Here is a 25,714-nt window from a genome sequence, read left to right as displayed (position 1 = left end):
AACACTTTTTTCCCCCTCTCGTTCTATTTGTATACGACATCGTTGATTCTGACTGTGTTGTAGCAACAATAGGTCAAGTAGCATACAAAGCTCTGGCAGCCTGTACAAAGACAAAATAACTGATTTTGTACTTGGCTGATTGGTGGAGCACAGGACATCCGTTGTAAACACAGAATCAAAACAATAACAGCTAGAACGAGCTGATTTTTGACTTTTAAATTGGGGAAAATCTCAGTTTAAACTGAGATTTCAATGTATGTATTAATTCAGGTTTTCCCATTGAAATTAGTAAAGTTTAATATGTAATTTAACATATGTATTGCTAGTAAATAAAAAAAAAAAGGATTTGCAAAACTGGGAATTTATATGTAAAATTGTTTTTCAATAAATGGTTCATTTAGCATTTAATATATACAAGGTGACACACACACAAGAAAACGTCAACACCAAAAATCGAATAACTTTCAAAATTTTATTGAGATGGACACGAAACTTCAGCTACTCAACTCTTTTGACATCCGTAACGTGTTTTTTCCCCCTCGTTCTGTTTGTATACGACATCGTTGATTCTGACTCTGAATATTGCACCAACATTAGCTCAAGTAGCATACAAAGCTCTGGCAACCTGTACAAAGACCAAGAACTGAACTTGTAATTAGCTGATTGGTGGAAGGTGGGACATCACTTGTAAACACAGAATAAAAACAATAACAGCTAGAACGAGCTGATTTTTTACTTTTAAAATGGGAAAATCTCAGTTTAAACTGAGATTCCAATGTATGTATTAATTCAGGTTTTGCCATTACAATGAGTAAATTTAAATGTGTAATTTAAAATGTGTATTCTAAAAATAATAATAAAAAGAACTGGGAACTTATATGTAAATTAGTTTTTCAACAGATAGATAGATTGATAGATTTATTAACAGACTCAAGGTCCAAGCCACAACCACACAATACAAGGGAACGAACCATACAAAACTAAAAACAAAATAACAATAAAAGACGGTAAAAAATTAGGTTATCTATTGACCCACTTTTAAAAGGCACCTATACCAGTGCTTCCAGGACAGTGACATGCAGTGTATAGAACTGTGCAAAATGTTAGTCAGGCCCCAGACAATCACTTTTTCAGAACATTTCAAACGATGAATAAAATTAAACATCAGCACCCTTAGAAGGGCCTGGAGAGTATATACCCCAATAATTCGAGCATATGTAGCAGACTTCTCAAAATTTTTTTAGATCGACACAAAACTTGAGCTACGTTAGGTCATCCCTATGTAGCAGACATCTCCAAAGTTTCAGGTATGTTCTACAAAAACTGTTTGGCGCTCTAAAAGTGTGCTCCAAATGAGCTCCCTGGCACTGCAGGCACATTTGGATCCGGCGGGCAAAGTTCTTTATGACCCCCCCTCCCCCCCGCGGTCGTCCAGAGTGTGATTGTCTGTTAGTGTCTTTACCATTGAGGTTATGCACAGTTCCATGGGTTGCGAACTTGTTGACCCATCTGTAGGTGATTGAGCGGACTGAAAATTCACAACATCCGAACCGTTCTTTGAATTGCAATTGAGCAGCGTGGGTAGACTTCAGCCGAATATATGCCTCAACGAAAATCAGAAGTCCATGGCATCTCGAAGGTTGAATTTGGTAGAATCTTTGAACATTAATTCTTCTTGGTGAATCTGAAAAATACAAATAATTGATTATCTGTTTCAAAATTTATTCAAGTTTAGTTGATGACAGTTTTTTTTGTGTCACCCTGTACAAGGACAAAAATACCAATTTTAAATCTAAATGTGACAATTGCATTGGTTTGTTATATCACTGATCAATGTAATTACTAAGTAGTAAAACAAAAAAATCCCCATTTCCGAAATTATTTTTCTAAGAATAGTTATTGTAATTTATGTTAGCAATCTAACAAAATTGAAAAACCAATCATATCTACATATCATATCATATGTACACATGTAAAGTATTTGATGTTGGACTCTCTGCCGACTGACATTCAACCATATCTTCTACCCGTCTCCTGCAGATGCTCTGGAAGCCCCCAGGGTGTTAGGTACAAAAGATGATATCATGGAGGGGGATTCACTGACTTTTACCTGCAGAGCTGACACCCCAACATCATCAGGACACCGCTGGTGCAAGAAGACTGGAACTTCAGACTGTGATGTCATGAGTTATGGAGAATATCTGGTCTTCAGCTCCATCCAGTCTTCAGATTCAGCTGTGTATTGTTGTGTCGTGGAGAATGATCTGGGGCAGAAGATGTCGCAACCTTTCGTAATTGATGTAAAATGTGAGTACAGCACAGTATCCAACTGTGAATTGTGAAATCTAACCACTAAACAACAGATCTGCTGCGATAAACAAAAGTCAACCAAACATGTTTAGGACACATATGATCAACTCTCTAATGATGCCAATGTTGTTCTTCAGATGCTCCAAGGTCCTGCTATTTGTCGGTTGATCCAATAAAAGAAATCAAGGAGGGAAATCAAGTGACACTAACCTGCAGCTGTGACGCTAACCCGGCTGCTAAGTTCACCTGGTACAAGGGCCAAACTAAGCTCAGGTCTTCAGAAAGAAATTACGTTTTCAACTCCATACGCCCCCAAGATTCTGGGAGGTTCTACTGCAAAGCCCACAATAAACATGGAGACGTCACCTCGGACCCGGTGGTCATAGACGTTCAATGTAAGTCCTAAAATCAACATGAACGTCAAGTGTCAGTACCAAAACCAATATGGAAGTCAGGACTAGGCAAGTAAATCTCAAAACTCAAGAAAAGTTTTTTTTTTTAAGGTTTTTTTGCACCTGAAATGTATTAAAAATGTAATTGATTTTTTTTTTTTTTAAACTTAATTCAATCTCCACACCATTACAAGAACAATGAGGAGACGTATTAAGTCAACAGTCACCGAACCAGCCAAATTGAAATGTCATTTTTTTAAAATTTGAAAATAATAACATTAAGTAATAATAATATATTTTATGTCTTATAACTTTTTAAAATGTTGAAACGCAGTGTCAGCGAGGCCTACTCACTGTTCCAGTCTGCTGAGTAGTATGGTATGATCAACTGTGCCAAATGCAGCACTGAGATCTACTTGTAGTAATTCCCGAATAGATGATAGAGGCGTCATTATTCCGACGAATATCATTCAGGACTTTCATCAGCACCGTTTTCGGTGCTGTGGTGCGACATCCAGACTAAAAAATTTGAAAAGATTGTTTTGCATCATCAAGTCTGAATTGGCTCAAAACAACCCTTTTAATGATTTTCCAAAGGAATACAGCCCAGTGTCCTTCTGTGAATTGTGAAATCCAACAACTAAACAACAGATCTGCTTCGATAAACAAAAGTCAACCAAACTTGTTTAGGACACAAATGATCAACTCTCTAATGATGCCAATGTTGTGTTCTTCAGTTGCGCCACGGTTCCCTGATTTGCGGGTGAGTCCATCAAATGTCATCAAGGAGGGAACGCAAGTGAATCTTACCTGCATCAGTGATGCTAACCCAGCTGCTAGCTTCACCTGGTACAAGGGCCAAACTGCGCTCGGGTCTTCAGAAAGAAATTACGTTTTCAACTCCATACGCCCCGAAGATTCTGGGAGCTTCTACTGCAAGGCCTACAATAAATATGGACACGTCAACTCTGACCCGGTGTTCATCAACGTTCAATGTGAGTCCCAAAATCAACATGAACGTCAAGTGTCAGTACCAAAGCCAATATGGAAATCAGGACTAGTCAAGTAGTAAATATCAAAACTCAAGTTTTTTTTTTAAAGGTTTTTTTTGCACCTGCAATGTATTTAAAATGTAATGGATTTGAATTAATTTTTTTTTTTTTTTAATCTCCACACCATTACAAGAACAATGAGGAGACTTAAGTCAACAGTCACCGAACCAGCCAAATTAAAATGTCATTTTTTTAAAATTTGAAAATAACATTAATATATTTTATGTCTTACAACTTGTTTTTAAAATGTTGAAACAGTGTCAGCGAGGCCTACTCACTGTTCCAATCTGCTGAGTAGTACGGTATGATCAACTGTGCCAAATGCAGCACTGAGATCGACATGTAGTAATTCCAGAATAGATGATAGAAGCGTCATTATTCTGACGAATATCATTTAGGACTTTCATCAGCACAGTTTTCGGTCCTGTGATGTGAAATCCAGACAAAAAAAAATTGAAAAGATTGTTTTGCATCATCAAGTCTGAATCTGCTCAAAACCCTTTTAACGATTTTCCCAAGGAATACAGCCCACTGTCCTCCTGTGAATTGTGAAATCCAACAACTAAACAACAGATCTGCTGCCATAAACAGAAGTCAACCAAACATGTTTAGGACACAAATGATCAACTCTGTAATGATGCCAATGTTGTGTCCTTCAGATGCTCCAAGGTCCTGTTATTTGTTGGTGGATCCAATAAAAGAAATCGAGGAGGGAAATCAAGTGACACTAACCTGCAGCTGTGACGCTAACCCAGCTGCTAGCTTCACCTGGTACAAGGGCCGAACTCTGCTCGGGTCTTCAGAAAGAAATTACGTTTTCAACTCTATACGCTCCGAACATTCTGGGAGATTCTACTGCAAGGCCCACAGTAAATATGGAGACGTCACCTCTAACCAGGTGGACATATGTCACGGGGGGGAAATGTGAGAAACCGGGTGGAGAGCGACACCATGGGACCAAGGAGATACTCGAGACTTCGCAGTTCACAATATTTAATAAAATTTCAAAAAACTAAAAAGGCTAAAAAATGCTAAAGGGCTAAAACCATAAAAGTCACAAGCCAACAATTGGAGGAGGGCACTCGAAGTTGATCTTGGCCAGGTGGAGTCCAACGTCCTTTGGGCGGTCGCTCTTGTCTCTCCACTGTCTGCAAACCTGAGATGCAAAACACAGCAACCAGCAGTGCGGGAACCCGAGTCTCTAATGCCCTTGGAAATAATAATTTTGCTCCGCCACGTGCCACGCTCGTCTTTGCAATACTCACAGCCGAGGCAGGGCCGGTCACCCTGCCGCTGCGGTTGTCTCAGGTCGTGACACGTCGGCCAGGGCCTTCCGGTGATCGTCTCCAGTCTGCCTGGTTGTTCCAGTGCCTCTCGTCAGGACTTGACTTGAGACTCGGCGTCCTCCTGGCCCTGAGCTCTCGTGGCCCTGAGCCGTCGTGGCCCTGTGCTCTCGTGGCTCTCGTGGCCCTGTGCTCTCGTGGCTCTGTCTCCCCTGTGTCCGCGTCACCTCGCCTTTTATTGACCAGTGGCACTGCTTTTGTCCCACCCCCGTCAGCCTCCAATTGGCTTAGTCCTCCATTTTGTTATCTTGACCAGAGTGTTACAGGTGTCCTGCGTAAGTGTTCTGATTGGTGTCAATTAGGTTGGAAGTTAAAACTACAAACAATGAATCTAAAAGCAACCCACAGCACACAATATTAAAACAAATCAAAATATTAAAACACTTCCACCTTGTGACACATAGACGTTCAATGTGAGTCCCAAAATCGACATGAACGTCAAGTGTCAGTACCAAAGCCAATATGGAAGTCAGAACTAGTCTAGTAAATAATCTCAAAATTCTGGAATTCTTTTTTTTTTTCCTCCTACTGTGAATTGTGAAATCCAATGACTAAACAACATATCTGCTACGATAAACCGGGGTTAACCAAACATGTTTAGGACACAAATGATCAACTCTGTAATGATGCCAGTGTTGTGTTCTTCAGCCCACAATAAATATGGAGTCGTCACCTCTAACCAGGTGGACATAGATGTTCAATGTGAGTCCCAAAATCAACATGAACGTCAAGTGTCAGTACCAAAGCCAATATGGAAGTCAGGACTAGTCAAGTAAATCTCAAAACTCAAGAAGTTTTTTTTTTTTTTTTTTTTTTAAAGGTTTTTCTGCACCTGAAATGTATTAAAAATGTAATTGATTTAAAAAAAAAAAAATACTTAATTCAATCTCCACACCATTACAAGAACAATGAGGCGACGTGCTAAGTCAACAGTCACCGAACCAGCCAAATTAAAATGTCTTTTTTTTTTTTATTTGAAAATAATAACATTAAGAAATAATAATATATTTTATGTCTTATAACTTGTTTTTAAAATGTTGAAACACAGTGTCAGCGAGGCCTCTCACTGTTCCAATCTGCTGAGTAGTATGGTATGATCAACTGTGCCAAATGCAGCACTGAGATCTACTTGTAGTAATTCCCGAATAGATGATAGATGCGTCATTATTCCGACGAATATCATTTAGGACTTTCATCAGCACAGTTTTCGATGTTGTGGTGTGAAATCCAGACTAAAAAAATTGAAAAGATTGTTTTGCATCATGAAGTGTGAATCTGCTCAAAACAACCCTTTTAATGATTTTCCCAAGGAATACAGCCCAGTGTCCTACTGTGAATTGTGAAATCCAACAACTAAACAACAGATCTGCTGCGATAAACAAAAGTCAACCTAACATGTTTAGGACACAAATGATCAACTCTCTAATGATGCCAATGTTGTGTTCTTCAGTTGCGCCAAGGTTCCCTGATTTGCGGGTGAGTCCATCAAATGTCATCAAGGAGGGAACGCAAGTGAATCTTACCTGCATCAGTGATGCTAACCCAGCTGCTAGCTTCACCTGGTACAAGGGCCAAACTGCACTCGGGTCTTCAGAAAGAAATTACGTTTTCAACTCCATACGCCCCGAAGATTCTGGGAGCTTCTACTGCAAGGCCTACAATAAATATGGACACGTCAACTCTGACCCGGTGTTCATCAACGTTCAATGTGAGTCCCAAAATCAACATGAACGTCATGTGTCAGTACCAAAGCCAATATGGAAGTCAGGACTAGTCAAGTAAATCTCAAAATTTTAGAATTTTTTTGTTTGTCCTACTGTGAATTGTGAAATCCAATGACTAAACAATATATCTGCTACGATAAACCGGCGTTAAACAAACATGTTTAGGACACAAATGATCATCTCTCTAATGATGCCAATGTTGTGTTCTTCAGTTGCGCCAAGCTTCCCTGATTTGCGGGTGAGTCCATCAAATGTCATCGAGGAGGGAAAGCAAGTGAAACTTACCTGCAGCAGTGACGCTAACCCAGTCAGGACTAGTCAAGAAAATCTCAAAATTTTAGAATTCTTTTTTTTTGTCCTACTGTGAATTGTGAAATCCAACAACTAAATAACAGATCTCCTGCGATAAACAAAAGTCAACCAAACATGTTTAGGACACAAATGATCAACTCTCTAATGGTGCCAATGTTGTGTTCTTCAGTTGCGCCAAGGTTTCCTGATTCCATCAAATGTCTTTGAGGAGGGAAATCAAGTGAAACTTATTGTAAAGTCTTATAAAGTTTTTGTTGTTTTTTAATGTTAAAAAGTTTGATTTGAAGTTGTATCATTAAGTAATCATAATAATATATTTTGTCTTGCAACTTTTGGTTGTTTTAAAAAAAAAAAATTCAGTAACGAGTAATCTAACGCGTTTATTTTTCTACACCAGTAATCTGATTAAAGTTATGCCCCTTTCCCACTGAAACTAGTGGGTCAACGCGCGTTTTTCCAAGCCGATGCAACCCACTAGCAATTGGCATTTGGCACCTTTCCCATTGACAAAAAAAGCCGTGTCTTTTTTTTTTTCTTCACCCGTCTAACCCCCCCACCCCTCCTCAGCCGTGCGTAAGGTTCGTGACGTCACCACGCTAAGATGCGCTTCGACAAGTGCGACCGAATTTATTCAGTTCAAGGAAGTAAACAATGCAAAGCAACATAGAAGCCTCCTTTTCGTTTGTGTTCTCTGTTTTCATGCTTTTTACTGCCCTCAAAATGGTCGAAAGGCAGCAAAGGATCAACACTCTGCTTGTGCTGAGGCAACATAGGCGACATGAATTTTGGCTTGAAATTGAAAGGAGTCGTGTACGTCACAGAAGGAGGAGAAGAGACTTTGTTTCATCTGTTGTGGTTATTGCTAACGCTGCTACACCGACTGTTCGCCGTATGTGGATCCGGGCTAGAGCACATGGTTTTTGTTATGACGCATCACGTACTAGCCTACGTCACCACGTAGATTAGCATGTTGACTGTTGACCCGGGGTTTGCTTTCACACTGCATGGCGATCAGAGCCGAGGTGATTTTAACGCGGGTCGCTTGGCGGGTTGATTGACACGGGTCGAAGCGGGTCGCTGCACCTTTCCCACTGCCACCAAAAGCCGATTGTTAGCGGGTTGACACGGGTTTTTTGGCCAGTGGGAAAGGGGGATTAGTTTCCTTAGTGTCTCTGCGCTACTATTTTTTCATTGCCTCATAACGTATGTAGAATGAAGAATATTGTAGTCATGTGCGAAGAGCATTTTGAATAGAAAATGCTAAAAGAAAAGGTTCCCGGTACGTGTTTCCATGACGACCTCTTAGCTATTTCCTGTTTTGGTCTCGCGTCACGTGTTGTGGGACTGAGGCGGGTGGACATTCGCGCCGAGTGTTGAGACGTTGCGAGGGAATGTTAATCTGTGGATATCCACGAATGAAGGTGAGTATTTTTCCTTCATTCTGGAGGGTATCAGCAAAAGGTTGGACCCCCTACATGCGCGGCCGGTTCGTAACTTTGCCTTAGCAACGACGGGCAGTCATCACTCCAAGTTGGCAAGCTTTAATTACGTCATATGCGTGTTGCACATTTATGCCGTGAGGTGATGTGTTCGTTTAGCATATGTGGGATGTGTTGTAAGTCCGATTGAGTGTAAAGTGCTTACTTGCCGCCACGTTTTGTGGCCAAATTGACCACGTGTGCGTTGAGAGGAGTACTCCTGGGTTGTTAATCAGTCAAATCAATCAATCAAATTTATTTATTTATATAGCCCTTTACAAAACCCGAAAGGCCCTCAAAGTGCTTTACAACAAAACATGGCTCAAGATAAATAAAAGGCAGGAAAATATTATACAATGACATTTAAAAAAAAAAAAAAAAAACAAGAAATAAAACAAAAAATAAAACAAAGACGGCGCATCGCGATAAAAGTCTAGTAAATAAAACAATAAAATCGATAAAATCCAAAGACATTAAAAAACCCTTAAGCAAATAAAACCAGGCTATCCAAATCTGTGTGAAAGGCGAGTCTAAAAAAGTGTGTTTTTAGCCGAGACTTAAAAAGACCTACATCCATGGTGGTGCGGATTTCGGGGGGGAAGGCTATTCCACAGCCTGGGGGCAGCAACCGCAAAGGATCGGTCACCGCACTGTTTAAGTTTTGACCTCGGAACATCTAAAAGAAGCTGGCCAGTCGAGCGAAGAGTCCTGCAAGAGTTACGAAAAGTTAAAATTTCCGATAAATAAGATGGAGCCTGGCCATTAATAGAATTAAAAACAAACAGTAAAAGTTTGAAATCAATTCTAAAATGGACTGGAAGCCAGTGGAGTGATGATAGCACGGGGGTAATATCCTCACGTCTAGGTGTACTTGTTAAAAATCGAGCAGCAGCATTTTGAACAAGTTGCAGCCGAGAAATCGAGGACTTGGGGAGGCCAACATAAAGTGCATTGCAGTAGTCCAGCCTTGAGCTTATAAAAGCGTGAATTGCTTTTTCAAGGTCGTGGCGACTAAGAAAAGGCTTCACTTTGGCTAAGAGACGGAGCTGGAAAAAACTTGCTCTTACAACAGAACTAATGTCATATCTGTATGCCTTCTCAGTTGTTTTCTCTTTCCAGCATCTGATTCAGCTGGATGGGCGGGGCCGTGGCCGCACACCTGTGGCGCATTAGGAGTGCTCATTATTTAAGGACTCCTGTCACCGTCTGCGAGTGTCAGACTATTGCATTTGCTTGTTACCTGCTTTGCTTACCGCTGTGTGCTCATCGTCACCCTTGGTGCTTTCCCGACATTCTTCGATCGTGTTCTGGTTTGATCTCATTTACTTTTGTGTTTTATTGGGATTTTGTAATTGTAATTTTGTACTGTTATATTCACGCCATTTTGGCGTGCTCTCTCAGTTGTATTTTCTTACTTGCGTTTTCTAGTGTGCTCTCTCAGTTGTATTTTCTTACCCGCGTTTTCTAGCGTGCTCTCTCAGTTGTATTTTCTTACTCGCGTTTTCTAGCGTGCTCTCTCAGTTGTATTTTCTTACCCGCGTTACTTAGCGTGCTGTCTCAGTTGTATTTTCTTACTCGCGTTACTTAGCGTGCTCCCTTTGTTGTACTCATTAAATACTAAATTCGCTCTCTGATCTCCTGGTCTGTGTTTTGGATCCGCATTAACGGCTTGCCGTTCGTAACAACTAATCTGTTTTTCAAAGTTGAACACATCAGATCAGATATGCACTCCATTAATTTAGCAAGAGCAGTTTTTTTGTTAGGTCTCAGGGGCAGATAAAGCTGCAGGTCATCAGCATAAAAATGAAAAGCGATATTATGCTTTTTTTATAATGATCCTAAAGGTAGGAGATAAAGCGCAATAAGAACAGGCCCTAAAATAGAGCCTTGCGGTACCCCGCAAGACAAGTTTGTGAGGACGAAAATTCCCCAATCATTACCGAGAATGTTCTATGTTGTAGGTACGATTTAGAACATTTTAGAGCGTTACCACGGATACCTATGACATGTTCTAAACGAGATACGAGGACTGTATGGTCAACTGTATCGAATGCTGCTGTGAGGTCCAGTAAAACAAGGATAGCCGGGTTTCCAGTGTGCACGGCTGCACACGCATCCGCACCCGCCACCACCTTTGTGTTTATTGCACTGTACAATCCACTTGTGTGTTGTTGATTATTGTGCCGACAGTTTGCATTGTTTTACATTGGCACTGATATGCTGTTAACCATAACCCGAAATTCAGAAGTTTTGACATTAGGCTTAATCTTTAATTGGTCGGTGGAGTTGATTTCAACAAATTCCAAGCAGTTTGTCAGATATTTGATCGTTTCAGGGCTCTGGAGTGGCTAAGCTAGCGCGAAATTCTGATATTTCCCTTTAAATTCAATCATCGGAAAGTCAATTACATGCGATGGCATTTTTCTGTTGTCATTCTTATGTTGAGGCGGCAAAGGGAGAAAAATGGGTAAAAAGTAACTGATAGATTACTTTTAAAGTAACTTAGTTACTTTGATAATGAAGTAATCAGTAAAGTAACTAGATTACTTTTTTGAGGCGTAATCGGTAATCTGTAATTAAATTACTTTTTCAAGTAATCTGTGACAACACTGGTTATGATCAACTGTGCCAAATGCAGCACTGAGATCTACTTGTAGTAATTCCCAAATAGATGATAGAGGCGTCATTATTCCGACGAATATCATTTAGGACTTTCATTAGCAAAGCTTTCTGTGCTGTGGTGCGAAATCCAGACTAAAAAATTTGAAAAGATTGTTTTGCATCATCAAGTCTGAATCTGATCAAAAACCACCCTTTGAATTATTTTCCGAAGGAATGGCATATTTGACATTGGCCTAGTTACTAATTGTTGTGGCATCCAGATTTGATTTTATATAAAATATACAATCTGCGGATAAAGAGTCCGGATTCAATACCGAGAAAAAAAAGAAAAAGAAAAAAAAATTTGGAAACAAAAGTTGCATACATGTTACAGTACTGTATTTTATCTTCCTCTTTTTCTGGGAGTGTTGCAGAAGATTAAACATGTTTATTTTTGTTTCGTGTGGAAATGCCAATGTATTTCTGGATTATTTAGTTTCTTTTTAACTATAAAAAAAAAACAAAAATATAGAAGTGAATTTTCCAAAACAGTGCGTTTCGTTGTGCACTACCCGACAGCTACTTAACATTGAATGTCCTCCAAGAAAACACAAGGCTTGTTTTTATACAGGGTAATTTGTTTGGTTTGTGAAACTGTAACAAAGAAACACTCATGCAGTCAACACAACTGCACAATACACAACGGTGACACCGGTAACAAATATCGTACCATGCAGACGTCACACTTTACTTGAGCTACAAGCTGTAAGCTGTGTGAGCTTCTATACAAGAGGACTTATTAACAAATTTTCTTCATATAGCTTTTCCCCTTAAACACACAGATAGAAGTGAAATACTTAGACATATAGTTTCCAAGGCAGAAACGTAGCAGAACCCCCCCTCCCCGCGCTTTTTTTTTTTTTTTTTTTTTACCAAGCATTCTGATCAATTCAAGTCAATTTTATGGCACTTTAACCCTTGTGTTCGCAAAAAAAATATATATTACGCATCATGCAAATTTTACAAAAATTGTAAAAGTATTTTAAGTGCGACAACTAGGGATGGGAATCGAAATCCGATTCCAATTCGGAACCGGTTCCGAGTGTTTCGAGGCCTCGACATCATAATGAAAAAGCCTTAACGATCCCTTTAACGATCCCTAAAGACGCATATTGCGTCGTGACGTGTCTTGTTGTCCAGACGCATCAAACTAGCATGGCGCCAAGAACCACTCGCTCCAAAGTTTGGCTACACTTCACCAGGAAAAGGGGTTGAAAATGAAAGGTTACGATAGTTTAGCACGAGCATTGCCGCCGTAAACATAACAATGACAGCACGTCGGTCCGAACGCTCGAAAGTGTGTCTTCACTTCGCATCCTCACCGAGACGCTAAGGCTCAGTCCTGGCTATACAGCTAGCTAAACTCCCAAATGACGAAGCAGAAGACGTTGGTATAATTTGCTGACTTTATTCAACCATCACTTGAATCTAAAAATAGAAATGAAACAAATCAATTTCGTCCCCAATAACAGACAGGTTTGCATCAACGTATATCAGCGATGATTAGTTGCTAACAGTAATAACAAACAGTTAGCATGCGTTCGCTGGCATTAGCACATCGTTTAAACCACTACACAACTGGATTTAAGTGTGATCGCGAGTGGAAACACACAACAACAACACAGAAGATGATACATACAGGCGTTGGCTCTGTAGATATTTTACAAACATTAACAAAGAACCTAGGCTCGTGGCAGTGTTTCCCTTTCTCACTAACTCGCTCACTCGCTTGGATGCGCATTTCTTCTTCGTCGGTGTAAGCGCGCTCTTCTTCACGTGAGCGCGCTCTTCTTCGCGTGAGGAAGCGCAAGGGCGCCACCACTTGAGCGTGAAAGCACCATAAAAACTAAAAGGCATGCATTTCAATATACTGGTAAATAAAAACAGGGGTCCCCAAACTACGGCCCGCAGCTCCATATTTGGTCCGGCCCCCTGAACAATTCCAGAAAGCATTTTGAATTTTTTTTTTTTTCCCCTCAGTAGTGTTATCTATTTCCTGGCCTTTTTCAGTGAATAACTCAGAGACGGTTATTTGGTTGTTATCTATTTAATTAATAGTGCTATTATTATTTAATATTATATTATATTATTATTTTTATTTTATTTACTTTTGCTCCGTGTAGAATCCGCAGAGGGTTATTTGATTGTGGCTTTCTGAAAAACAATATTTTTTTTACATTTACGCACTCCTGCAATCGTCACACTTTTTCTGTTACAAACTGACCCCGGCCTCTCATCAGAGAAGGGAAAAGTTATGTGGCCCTCACAGGAAAAAGTTTGGGGATATTGCCAAAGGCAGAACAACGACCTATATGCCAAAATATACCAATATTTTTTATTTCTATTAGAAACATGTTTCAGTAAAACTTATTGCCACACTTAACATTCAGGCTTTGGGCCTCGTTTGACCTCGTTGTGAGTTTGTAAGGTTTTGACTTCTGATTAAACAAACTTGATGCCAATCAAAATGTTTGTTCTTCTTTTTCCCAAAATTAGAATTGATAAGAGAATCGATAAAGAATCGAATCGTTAAGCAATATCGAGAATGGAATCGGAATCGTAAAAATCGTATCAATTCCCATCCCCAGTGATAACTGTTATTTCTGAATATTTTTTTTCTTTTAATCACTCAAAATGTTCAGTAGCATCAGAGCTATCTATTCACATATAGTTTTTATTTTTTATCTGTACTTTTTTGCCCTCTATTGACAATAAAAGCAGTACTGTGCTACGACCAAAACTAACTATGTTGGATATATATGTATTAAACAAAATTGAATTGGAAAATTTCATATCACACTATTAGAGCCTTGAAAATGTCAAAGAGTTATAACAACAGAATTTTTTTTATCCATGCCCATTTTTGGCAATGGCCGTTTTTGTGTATAATACCCCTAAACATACAATTGTTTACAATAATTGTAAATGTTTTGAGGTGCGATAACTAAGTCATTTCTGAATATTTTTTTACTTTCAACCACTCAAAATGATTCGCCCCGATCCTCCCGATTAGCTACTCTGGGCCTGATTCTGAGAAAAAAAGACAGTACCGTAATTATAGCTACAGTCTCTTTTTATTCCAGATTAAAACATAATAAATCAAAAGTGTTCCCCAACAGATCTTCCTCGGCTTCCAACCATCTCAGCAAGACCCTCCTCTAACGTCAAGATGGGTTCTTCTGTCAGTCTGAATTGTAGCAGTGATGCTAACCCCACTGCTCACTACGTTTGGTATAAGAACCTAGAAAAGTTGGACAATTCTGAAGGGCCCATGTTCAACATCAGCAACTTCCAACTGCACAATGAGGGCGAATATCACTGTGAGGCCCGAAACTCCAGGGGAAGCCGGAGGGCCGCTCTCCTTCTGCAAGCACAGGCTGGTAGGTTACAAGGTACCAACACAGAGTCTGGCCGTATTGACATTCTGCTTCCTTATCAGGTTCACTCACCGGGGTGGCTGTGGGTTGTGCTATGGCCGGCATCCTGCTCATCCTGCTTTTGGTCACCATCCTGCTACTCCGGTTGGTTCATTTTTTCACTTATTTATTTGGAAACCACCCAAAGGCGGTTTAAAAAATCACATAGTTTTTTTTTGTCCTTCTTTGGTAAGGACACAAACTAAAATAGCCAGTAGAAGGAGCTGGGTAGTTGTAGTTTAGTTTGGAATGGTGTCTCGTGGCTGATTATTTAGATTACCCTAATTTTCGCACTATAAGCCGCACTGGATATATATAAGCCACAGCTGTCCTCACTGTATTACGGGATATTTACACCAAAAGATATTAACCGCTACAACCTTATTTGACAGCGGCATCATACGACCGATTGTCACAAGACCAAATGAACCATCATTAAACTTTGAACCAATTAGTGCAAAGCTTTATTGCTTCAAGAAGCTTCATTTGGCCAATCACTGCTCCCTTGGGGGAGACAATCAACCTCTGCTGTCACCTGCTGTTAACTGTTGTCATCCAACACGCCTCTTAGCATGCATTGCAGCGCTACAGATGCAAATAACAATCAAAATCATGTTCTGTGCTAAATATTTCTTCAGTTACTGTTCCAATTGTTTCATAAATTGCTAGTTATGGTATTTGTAAACACTTTATTTGACAGTGGTGCCATAAGACTGTCATTACACAATCATAATTATGACATGTCTCTGTCCTGAGCATTCATGAATGCTTATAACAGATGTCATTAAGTGTTATCTGCCAAATGATCTCACTTTTGAATGGATGCAAAAGATCCAAGATGGACAAAAATTGAGTTAGTGACATAATTTGCCAAATGACACTTAATGACATAAGCATTCAGTAATGTCCATGATAGTGTCATGTCATAATTTTGATGATCTTATGACAGTCATATGACACTGTCAAATAAAGTGTTACCTAAAAAAAAAAAAATCAACAAATAAGCCGCACTGGACTATAAGCCACAGGTATCAAAATGAAGGAAAAAAGTAGCTGCTTATAGTCCGAAAATCATGGTAATTAGTTGGATCTGAGTCTTAAAATTGTTACTCCTCCAATATTCGTGAAATGCTCGGACTAAAACTTGATAGGTATATTCTAGGGATGTACAAATGCACACATTGATGATCAGAGCCTGGATTTTGTCTATACTTGCACACTTATTGTTGCCTTTAGATTCCGAGTTGGCCATTAGAGGGCATGAGTGCTCTTCAGTTGTGCTTTTCATGTCTCTGGGTTGACAAGATGTTTAGAGTGAAACTGACGGTCATTACACATTTTGAGATGGTTTTTAAACAAGTTGTCAAAGTTTAAAATGTCCATTCAAAATGTAGATTTTAAAATATTTTACATACATTTTTATGATAAAAATGCTAAATATGAAAACAAAGAAGAAAAAGTAATTGAAATCGATAAAAAAGTTTCGGTATTTTAAAATATGCAAAATTTGTTTTAAAAATCTGTTTTAAAAAAAAGTTCGAAAATTTTGTTTCATTTTCTTGTTTATCCTCTGCTTTTAGGAAAAAGATTACACCAAAATGCAGGATGCTCTTCAAATCTCAGGTGAGAAAATTAATTTACAACGCTACATTGGTCTATTATCAGTTCTTAACATTTTATACATGTGGCTCAGTTGAAATTATTTTTATTTTGAAATTGCTATTTTAAGAAAAGAAATTCTAATATTGCTGAAATACAATTTTTTAAATTACAAATATTACAAAGTAATAAATGATAGATGTATTAAGTATTCAAACTACTTTTAGGATGTTAGGGCAGGTTTTGAAAAAAAAATCAAATATAAAACAATAAATGATAAAGTAGTTAAAATGTTTAAATATTTTTTTAAATACTGTATATCTAACAAACATACTAACAAACATATTAAGAAATAATAATAATTGGGTACTTGCTCATAAATCAGAATTCCTGTGAAAAACATTGGGGAAAAATGCTAAATTATTTCAAAACTAGAAAATCTCATAAAAATGACAATGAATGATGACACGGATTAAAAATGTCATCAGCCAAACACGAGCGAAGACGCCAGCGGGGATCAACCGAACGAGCTGGTGTATTCCATGGTTGAGTTCTCCAAACACTCTCCAATCTATTCCAATGTCACCAACGCCAAGAGGGACCAGGACGAGGATCAATATGAAAGTGTGGACTACACAGCCGTCAAATGTAGCGGCCAAGCTTCGAAGTGAGTTCTGCATCCTTCTTTTCCCCTCTTTTTGTTATTTGAATGACTCTCCTTAGCCTCTTAAAAATGACCCAGGCATCCATTGGTCCACAACATAACCCCACCACCCAAATCCCTTCTGGTTAGAGTAAAATACTAAATAAATAAATACTGTTTATACATTAGGGTGACCAAACGTCCTCTTTTGCCCGGACAAGTCCTACTTTCACGTAGTATCCTCGTCGTCCGGGCGGGTTTTATAAATTCATAGAAATGTCCGGTTTTTATGATTTTTCACGGGACCAATTTGAAGAGAATCCCTCCGGCTGTTGGGTGGCAGCGCCTGCCTGCGATGACATGGCTCCTAGTAGTAGGGAGGGAAGTAGTAGTTCTTCTTGTTTTTGTTGGCAGTTTACCCCTATCATGAGGTATTACCGCCATCTACTGGGTTGACGATTTGGCCACAACGCCTGAAGTTTTTTAATTACTTATATAATGGCAACTGTTGACTTCTGTCGGAACTTTGACTGTAAAATCCCGTTTGGCGTCGCATCGTTACGCTGCCGATGATTGTAAACTTTTATAGCAAAGTTTGATTTTTGCCTCAGCTAGCTATCAGTAAGCTAACCCGCGCTAGGCATTATGGGAAACGTAGTTTTGAACTGCTACGTTTGGAAACATGCTGGTTGAATAGTTTGTCAGTTTATTTCGGTTTTTGTTTGTGTGCAATCTAGAACATTGAATGACAATATCAATTGAATGGGAATAACAATCTGTCAAGGACAATTGTCGTGATTGTAATTTATAAAAATGTTTAGTTGGCACATAGCCTACTGTGTGTATGTGTATTGACTGGACTACATTTCTATGGGTCTGCATTATATATTATACGTATATATACACTCACCGGCCACTTTATTAGGTACACCTGTCCAACTGCTCGTTAACACTTAATTTCTAATCAGCCAATCACATGGCGGCAACTCAGTGCATTTAAGCATGCAGACATGGTTTATGACAATCTCCTGCAGTTCAAACCGAGCATCAGTATGGGGAAGAAAGGTGATTTGAGTGACTTTGAACGTGGCATGGTTGTTGGTGCCAGAAGGGCTGGTCTGAGTATTTCAGAAACTGCTGATCTACTGGGATTTTCACGCACAACCATCTCTAGGGTTTACAGAGAATGGTCCGAAAAAGAAAAATATCCAGTGAGCGGCAGTTCTGTGGGCGGAAATGCCTTGTTGATGCCAGAGGTCAGAGGAGAATGGCAAGACTGGTTCGAGCTGATAGAAAGGCAACAGTGACTCAAATAACCACCCGTTACAACCAACGTAGGCGGAAGAGAATCTCTGAACGCACAGTACGTCGAACTTTGAGGCAGATGGGCTACAGCAGCAGAAGACCACGCCGGGTGCTGCTCCTTTCAGCTAAGAACAGGAAACTGAGGCTACAATTTGCACAAGCTCATCAAAATTGGACAATAGAAGATTGGAAAAACGTTGCCTGGTCTGATGAGTCTCGATTTCTGCTGCGACATTCGGATGGTAGGGTCAGAATTTGGCGTCAACAACATGAAAGTATGGATCCATCCTGCCTTGTGTCAACGGTTCAGGCTGGTGGTGGGGAATATTTTCTTGGAACTCTTTGGGCCCCTTGGTACCAATTGAGCATCGTTGGAACGCCACAGCCTACCTGAGTATTGTTGCTGACCATGTCCATCCCTTTAGGACCACAATGTACTAGAGGTGTGCAAAATTTCCGATTCTTAGATTATTCGCGATTCAGCCGTGGAAGATTCGAGAACGATTCACAAACATCCAAATTCCGATTATTAAAATATGCGAAGTAAAGCGGAAGTACACAACACTCAGCGCGCCGCGCGGTCTTCGGGACGGAACGGAGCCAGAGTAGCTAAACATCATGCTTCCCATTACCCGGCCCCTCGGGTAATGCCAATGCTCAACTCACGGCTCTAGCTCAACTCATGCAACGAAATAAAAAAACACAACAACATACCTGACTGCTGCCGAAAAGCTGCTTCAACGTACATCCATATAATGTTACGGTGGATATCATTTATATAGGACTAGATGCAAGATAGATTTGGTAGTGTTAGCAGCACATCTACAAAAAGCTAGATGCGGCGTTATAAACGGCCGCCATCTTAAAGCAGTACACTTCACTGCAAGGCTGTTGTAGCGAACCTTCCGAGCAAACCTAATTAACTTTTTATCTAAAATTCTCCTAAATCTTTAAAATAGTTTTAAAACTTTCACATGTCGAAAGTAGACAAAAGGGAAATTATGGAATCACATGAGCAATTTTAACAAATTTAATGGTTGATTCACAACATTAAATTAATTGAATGTAGTTTAAAGCTGCTGATACAGAATGGGGACTGGAGTTTTTTATTTCATGTTATTTTTGTATATTTGTTTACTGCTATATGTTAACTTGATACTGAAATAGTAGTGTGGTTTAGCCTGAGAGTATTTTTGAACAATTTTGGAACTAATGTACAAAACGTTAAAAAAAAAAAAAAAAAAAAGAGGGAAAAATAGGAGGGGGGTGCATCAATAATCGTTTTTTAATCGAATCGGAGCCTCTGAATCGTAATCGCAATCGAATCGTTAGGTGCCCAAAGATTCCCAGCACTACAATGTACCCAAGTTCTGATGGCTACTTTCAGCAGCATAATGCGCCATGTCATAAAGCTGGAATCATCTCAGACTGGTTTCTTGAACATGACAATGAGTTCGCCGTACTCAAATGGCCTCCACAGTCACCAGATCTCAATACAATAGAGCATCTTTGGGATGTGGTGAAATGGGAGATTCGCATCATGGATGTGCAGCCGACAAATCTGCACCGTGTGATGCCATCATGTCAATATGGACCAATCTCTCTGAGGAATGCTTCCAGCACCTTTTTGAATCTAAAGTGGCCGGTGAGTGTGTATATATATATACTGGACTGTCTCAGAAAATTAGAATACACAATATTCTAATTTTCTGAGACAGTCCTGTATATTGTTCTATGTAAAGGACGTCAGCCAAGGTCGGCCCCCCACATTTTTACCACGCCAAATCTGGTCCCCTTTGCAAAAAGTTTGGACACCCCTGCTTTAAATGGTGGATTAATGTACAGGACTGTCTCAGAAAATTAGAATATTGTGTATTCTAATTTTCTGAGACAGTCCAGTATATATATATTTTTTTTTAAGTCATTATTTTTTTTCAAACTGCATTTTACCATCCAGAGTGAGGTGGCACCCTTTAAATATATTAAAGTGATATAGGCATCTTTGAGTGAATTTCGATTAAAATTCAAGGATCTTGAGGCCGGGCTGAGGGTCCTCTTTTTTGGAAATCAAAATATGGTCACCCTAATATACATACAAGTAAAACTTTGCCCCTAACACCAGTATTATCCATCAATACAAAAGTAAGCTCCCAAGTCAGGATACACTTAGGCTGTCAAAGCTGACCGAGTGGAATCACAGACAAAGAACTTTCTTCATTGAAAATTCTTATGAATAAATGATTAAATCCCTGATAGATATGGACTTAAAACAGTCTCGATTCTTGGTTAAAAGCAAAAAAAAACCGTGCAGTTAGCATAGCATAGCATCTTGTAAATATATGCTTAAATCCCTGAATTCTTTATAGATATGGATGTAAAACAGTCTAGATTCTTGGTTAAAAGCAAAAAAAAAAAAAACGAAAAAACGTGCAGTTAGCATTTATTCTACCTAAATATGTTGACGTACGATTCTAGTCTGCCAGTCTATGTGGCGGCCGCCATATGTAAACAGAGCTTTTCTGGTGAAAATCCTTGTGAATAAATGCTTAAATTCCTGAATTCTTCTTAGATATGGACATGAAACCGTCTCGATTCTTGGTTAAAAGCAAAAAAACATGCAGTTAGCCTTTATTTTATGTAAATAAGTCGAAGTATGATGCTAGTCTGTCAGTCAATGTGGCGGCCCTCCTAACATGTAAACCGAGCTTTTCTGGTGAAAAGCGTTGTGAATAAATGCTTAAATCCCTGAATTCTTTATAGATATGGACGTAAAACAGTCTCAATTCTTGGTTATAAGCAAAAAACCCCATGCAATTAGCATTTATTTTACGTAAATATGTCGGAGTACGATGCTAGTCTGTCAGTCACTGTGGCGGCCGCCATATGTAAACAGAGCTTTTCCAGTGAAAATCTTTGAATAAATGCTTAAATCCCTGAATTCTTCACAGATATGGACATAAAACAGTCTCGATCCTTGGTTAAAAGCAAAAAAACATACAGTTAGCATTTATTTTATGTAGATAAGTCGAAGTACGATGCTAGTCTGTCAGTCAATGTGGCGGCCCTAACATGTAAACAGAGCTTTTCTGGTGAAAAGCGTTGTGAATAAATGCTTAAATCCCTGAAATCTTTATAGATATGGACGTAAAACAGTCTCAATTCTTGGTTAAAAGCAAAAAAAACCATGTAAGTAGCGTTTATTTTACGTAAATATGACGACGTACGATGCTAGTCGGTCAGTCAATGTGGCGGCCGCCATATGTAAACAGAGTTTTTCCGGTGAAAATCTTTGTGAATAAATGCTTAAATCCCTGAATTCTTCATAGATATGGACATAAAACAGTCTCGATTCTTGGTCAAAAGCACACAAAAAAAACATGCATTTAGCATTTATTTTATGTAAATAAGTCGAAGTACGATGCTAGTCTTTCAGTAAATGTGGCGGCCCTAACATGTAAACAGAGCTTTTCTGGTGAAAGCGTTGTGAATAAATGCTTAAATCCCTGAATTCTTTATAGATATGGACGTAAAACAGTCTTGATTCTTGGTTTAAAGCAAAACAAAAAAAACATGCAGGTAGCATTTATTTTACGTAAATATTGCGAACTATGTATGAGGCTAGTCAGTAAGGAAATTAGAGGCTGCCATATGTAAATAAAGAGCTTTTTCCGTTGAAAATTATTGTGAATAAATATTTACATCCCTGAATTATTTATAGATATGGACGCAAATCAGTCTCGATTCATGGTTAATAGCAAAAAAAAACGTGCAGTTGGCAGTTATGTTACGTAAATATTGCGAAGTATAATGCCAACGCTGTAGCAGCTGATTTCTCCCATTGATTTTTTTCACGTTTCAAAATGCATGCATAGTACAAAAAATATAATATTTACCTCGAATCCTCGAACAGATCACTCCTGAGACAATCCTTCCTGTTTGTGTGCGATACAGCTTTCGTACTTTTTCAACCTAAATCCGGTGTTAGATCCCTGCATGTGTTGATTAACTGCGAATAACTGAAGCGGACTGTAGGACAGCCCCCTACTTGAGGGCCTTGCGCAGTGGCTGACTGATGTGACCCTTCAATTGAATTATGATGTCTATGCCCCATACTTGAAAATAAAAACGAAACAACACTGGTTGGGAGGTCTATCATAACAGGATGCACCAAATAGTATCGCTTAATATCTTCACTGAATGAATGTGTGATCAAGGTCCTGTTAAACTATATTGGATCATCTCTATTGTTTCTCCATCTCAAGGTTAAGGCCAGAAGTGAACGTCGATGTTTGTGCTGTCTACAGCACTGTGCAAAAAAAATCCACATGATGTCATCGTGGGACCGCCAAGACATGGAGATGAAGTTCATTTTCTTTTTACTTTTTAAAAATTATCTTGTATTAAAAATATAACAAATGTTCTTTTTTCAACATTGAGAAGCAAAATAGGCCGAAAATGGATCATTGACTTTAGGTCTGTTAAGCTTTGGCCTTTTATTTACCGGATATTTTTTCAATTGTTTTCCTACTGTTTTGTGCTGAAAAGCCATTGCAGTAAATGTATTTTGCCAGAGTAACAATATTCATATGTGTATACTGTATTACTTGATCTGGTATTCCACCTAATTTCGTTCAATTTAAAAAAGTCTAGCTTTATGGGACATGTATATGATTAAAAAAAATTTTAAATCCTTTTAAAGCTTGAAATTAATTTGCTTTGTTTAACCCATTTTATCCCAAATTTTCCACTAACAAATAAACATCCAAACCAGGTCTCATCGGTATTAAACAGCATACGACAGGAGAAAAAATGTCTTAGATAGCGTTATTATGTGAATTAGAATCGTATTTTTAGACGATTCGACTACATAAAACAATTTAGCAAAGTGCAAATGACGAGAAATTACTCTTTTAATCTGCCAGTTAGCCACGCCTACCATTACAGGGCTCAAGCGTCCCCAACAGGTGGATGACGTCAGCGGGAGACTGGGCTCATCGGTTTTACTATACACCCTATTGAGGGGGAATCATTCAGAACGAGGAAAACGCGACGAAGAGAGCCGCAAAATGTAATTGTTTCAGTCTCTCTACTCAAATATTTTTACAGGATATTCTTTTTATCCAAGTATTTTTCCCAATAGCTAAATAAATGGCTTGTGAAGTCAGCCCGTCGAGGGGGAACTATTCACAATGAGGAAAACGCGACGAAGAGATCTGCAAAATGTCATTGTTTCTGTCTCTTTACTTTAGTCTTTTTACAGGATATTCTTTTTATCCAAGTATTTTCCTCAACTGCTAAATAAATGGCATGGTCATGACAAATAACAGTCTTGTGCCAAATGGAATACGAAATAATAAAAATGCACTTATTCAGGACGACATGGCAAAATTACTCCATAATGGTAAAAACTGTCGACTTTACCTTTACTGTCGCACCTCCTAAACGATATTCTATGACACCTAAATCGGACATATGTCATTTCCCTTCCCCGGCTTCGGAGAATGTAAACAAACCAAGAGGCGTGACAGCTAGCCGACATGCTAGCCCGAACCGAGTGATGTTTCAAAGTCTTCGACGCAGAAAATAACACATAACAAGCCCGGATTATTTCACATGACGACTGGGTTGTCGATTGTCTTCGCGGATCGGCAAACCGCCCGGCGGAGAGCAATTTACAGCTCGTTCCCCGGAGGAGGGCGGCTGCAGTTGTTGTGCAGCTAACGTGCAGCTAATGTGCATGTGGAGAGCTTTTTACATGCCTATCAATGATCAAACGTAAGTAGTCCTTTATTTAAAGAAAGTTTGTAATGTTTACTTTGTAATCTCTGTATTAATATTTGACATAATACAAAACAAGATGTTTACTCACTTCCTCATAAGTCCAATGGTCCCACAGTAGTAGGGCTTGGCCAATATCCACGGTGAATGGGAACCTTTTGAAACTCCAAAAAGGCGCACACGCCTCTCCCTCATAAAGCAAGATTTTTCTGCAGCTGTTTGGCTGGCGTGATGCGAAAAATAACCGTATTAATCCGCAAAATCAGCTGAATCCTTAGTCCTCATACACAACAGTACGGCTATTTAGTGAAGAGGACGCCTTCTCGCGTACACGTAACAGCGCCCTCTTCCTCAATGCAAGACCGAAGCCGGAAGTCACTCATTTTCATGGCGCGGGATTCAAAACACTAAATAAATATAGCGATCGCTTCCACACACGTCCAAGCGGTCCATATAATTCAGGAGCATAAAATACCGCGTGTATTATGAATTAAACATGCTTTTTCGTGTCTCATGCACTTTAAGTACTCAATAATAAAACAAATTTAAAGAAAAAAAAACGTTTATTGACATTATGAGATCCTAGTAACTAGTCCCAATTATTATTGTTATACAATCCAAAATAATATAGAATCCAATACCAAATACAGTAGTTTTAGTACACTTTCAATCTGTTCAGTTTTAGTACACTTTTATTTTAAATTTATTGCAATATGAATGAACACAGCGTAAACAACTATCAACTTTCTGAGGGGAAAAGATCCCTAACCACAGAACAAATTTATTTCACATTATGTGGGAAAAAAAACCCTGTACCTGTTTTGCAACTTATAAAAAAGTAACAACCTTTACTTGAAAGGCATTCACTCTTTTACTCTTGAAAATCACTGACCTCATCTTATGACATCGTCATAAGCGCCATATCCGTACTTTGGTGGATTTTATAGTAAAGGCAGAGGAGCATATATCATCAATATTTATTTCCTGTTTTGAAAATATACATCTTTAAATGCAGGAAATTGTTCAGAACAGCTCACTGAACAGAAAGCATCTCATAAGCGGCAAGCGTTGAGCGATAGTTCTGTGGCGGCAGCATCCAGGTGGGCACATTTGTCCCGCAGGATTCCGCTTGTACACTCGGTGGGTGAAGGCCAGCGCTCCACCCACGTGCCCGCCCCCAATGTATACACGAATCTGATAAAACACAAACACACCAATAATGGTTAATGTTGGCAGGGTGACTCGAGTTTGGTTATTGTTTCTGAAATCACTGTTGTTCGAGCTTTCGCTAAAGCCAGCATTATTTCTGAGGAGTCTCATGGCCATGTATACAACTTAGCAGTTGTTTTTATTTTTTTAACTGATGATCCTACTCTTATATGCCTGGAAAAAATACATCCAGATCACCATGTTTGTAAAATACAGGGTGACCCAAAAAGATGCGTACCCATAAAAATTTCAATTGTGACTTTGATTAAAAAGCTATTTATTTCAAATTACAACCAAACATTATTCAGTTTATGGAAGACCATTCACCAGATCCCGAAAGAGGAGTGTGTAAAAGTGATTGACAACTTTGTCAGACGAGTACAGGTTTGCTTGCAACGGAATGGTGGACATTTGGAACACATCTTGGGAAAGCCATAAATTGACTAAAAATTGACAGAAATAGCTGAAACTCTGGTGAATGGTCTTCCATAA

General features: G+C 39.0%; 2 protein-coding genes across 6 annotated transcripts in view; one reads left to right on the top strand and one right to left on the bottom strand.

Annotated features, from left to right (window-relative positions):
* Window positions 1-23,464, top strand: part of LOC130920045 (B-cell receptor CD22-like) — a 33,949-nt gene extending 10,485 nt beyond the window's left edge. For 2 of the 4 annotated variants that reach the window (XM_057842871.1, XM_057842870.1), the window contains 9 exons: window positions 2,041-2,307; window positions 2,448-2,705; window positions 3,440-3,697; window positions 6,548-6,805; window positions 14,392-14,652; window positions 14,712-14,793; window positions 16,269-16,311; window positions 16,776-16,954; window positions 22,498-23,464. In XM_057842871.1, the coding sequence (XP_057698854.1) occupies window positions 2,041-2,307; window positions 2,448-2,705; window positions 3,440-3,697; window positions 6,548-6,805; window positions 14,392-14,652; window positions 14,712-14,793; window positions 16,269-16,311; window positions 16,776-16,954; window positions 22,498-22,564 (1,673 nt within the window). In that variant the 3' untranslated portion in view covers window positions 22,565-23,464. The remainder of the gene's footprint in view (window positions 1-2,040; window positions 2,308-2,447; window positions 2,706-3,439; window positions 3,698-6,547; window positions 6,806-14,391; window positions 14,653-14,711; window positions 14,794-16,268; window positions 16,312-16,775; window positions 16,955-22,497) is intronic. The other 2 variants (XM_057842872.1, XM_057842873.1) reach the window with 1 other exon arrangement.
* Window positions 23,465-24,557: 1,093 nt separating this feature from the next.
* c3b.1 (complement component c3b, tandem duplicate 1) overlaps window positions 24,558-25,714 on the bottom strand; it is a 56,847-nt gene continuing 55,690 nt past the window's right edge. For both annotated transcript variants that reach the window (XM_057842869.1, XM_057842868.1), the window contains one exon: window positions 24,558-25,207. In XM_057842869.1, coding sequence (XP_057698852.1) covers window positions 25,066-25,207 — 142 coding nt within the window. In that variant the 3' untranslated portion in view covers window positions 24,558-25,065. The remainder of the gene's footprint in view (window positions 25,208-25,714) is intronic.

The sequence above is a fragment of the Corythoichthys intestinalis genome, chromosome 8 (assembly GCF_030265065.1).
Source record: "Corythoichthys intestinalis isolate RoL2023-P3 chromosome 8, ASM3026506v1, whole genome shotgun sequence".
Classification (NCBI taxonomy): domain Eukaryota; kingdom Metazoa; phylum Chordata; class Actinopteri; order Syngnathiformes; family Syngnathidae; genus Corythoichthys; species Corythoichthys intestinalis.
Note: the sequence above shows the minus strand (reverse complement) of the source record. Positions and strands in the feature narration are given on the sequence as shown.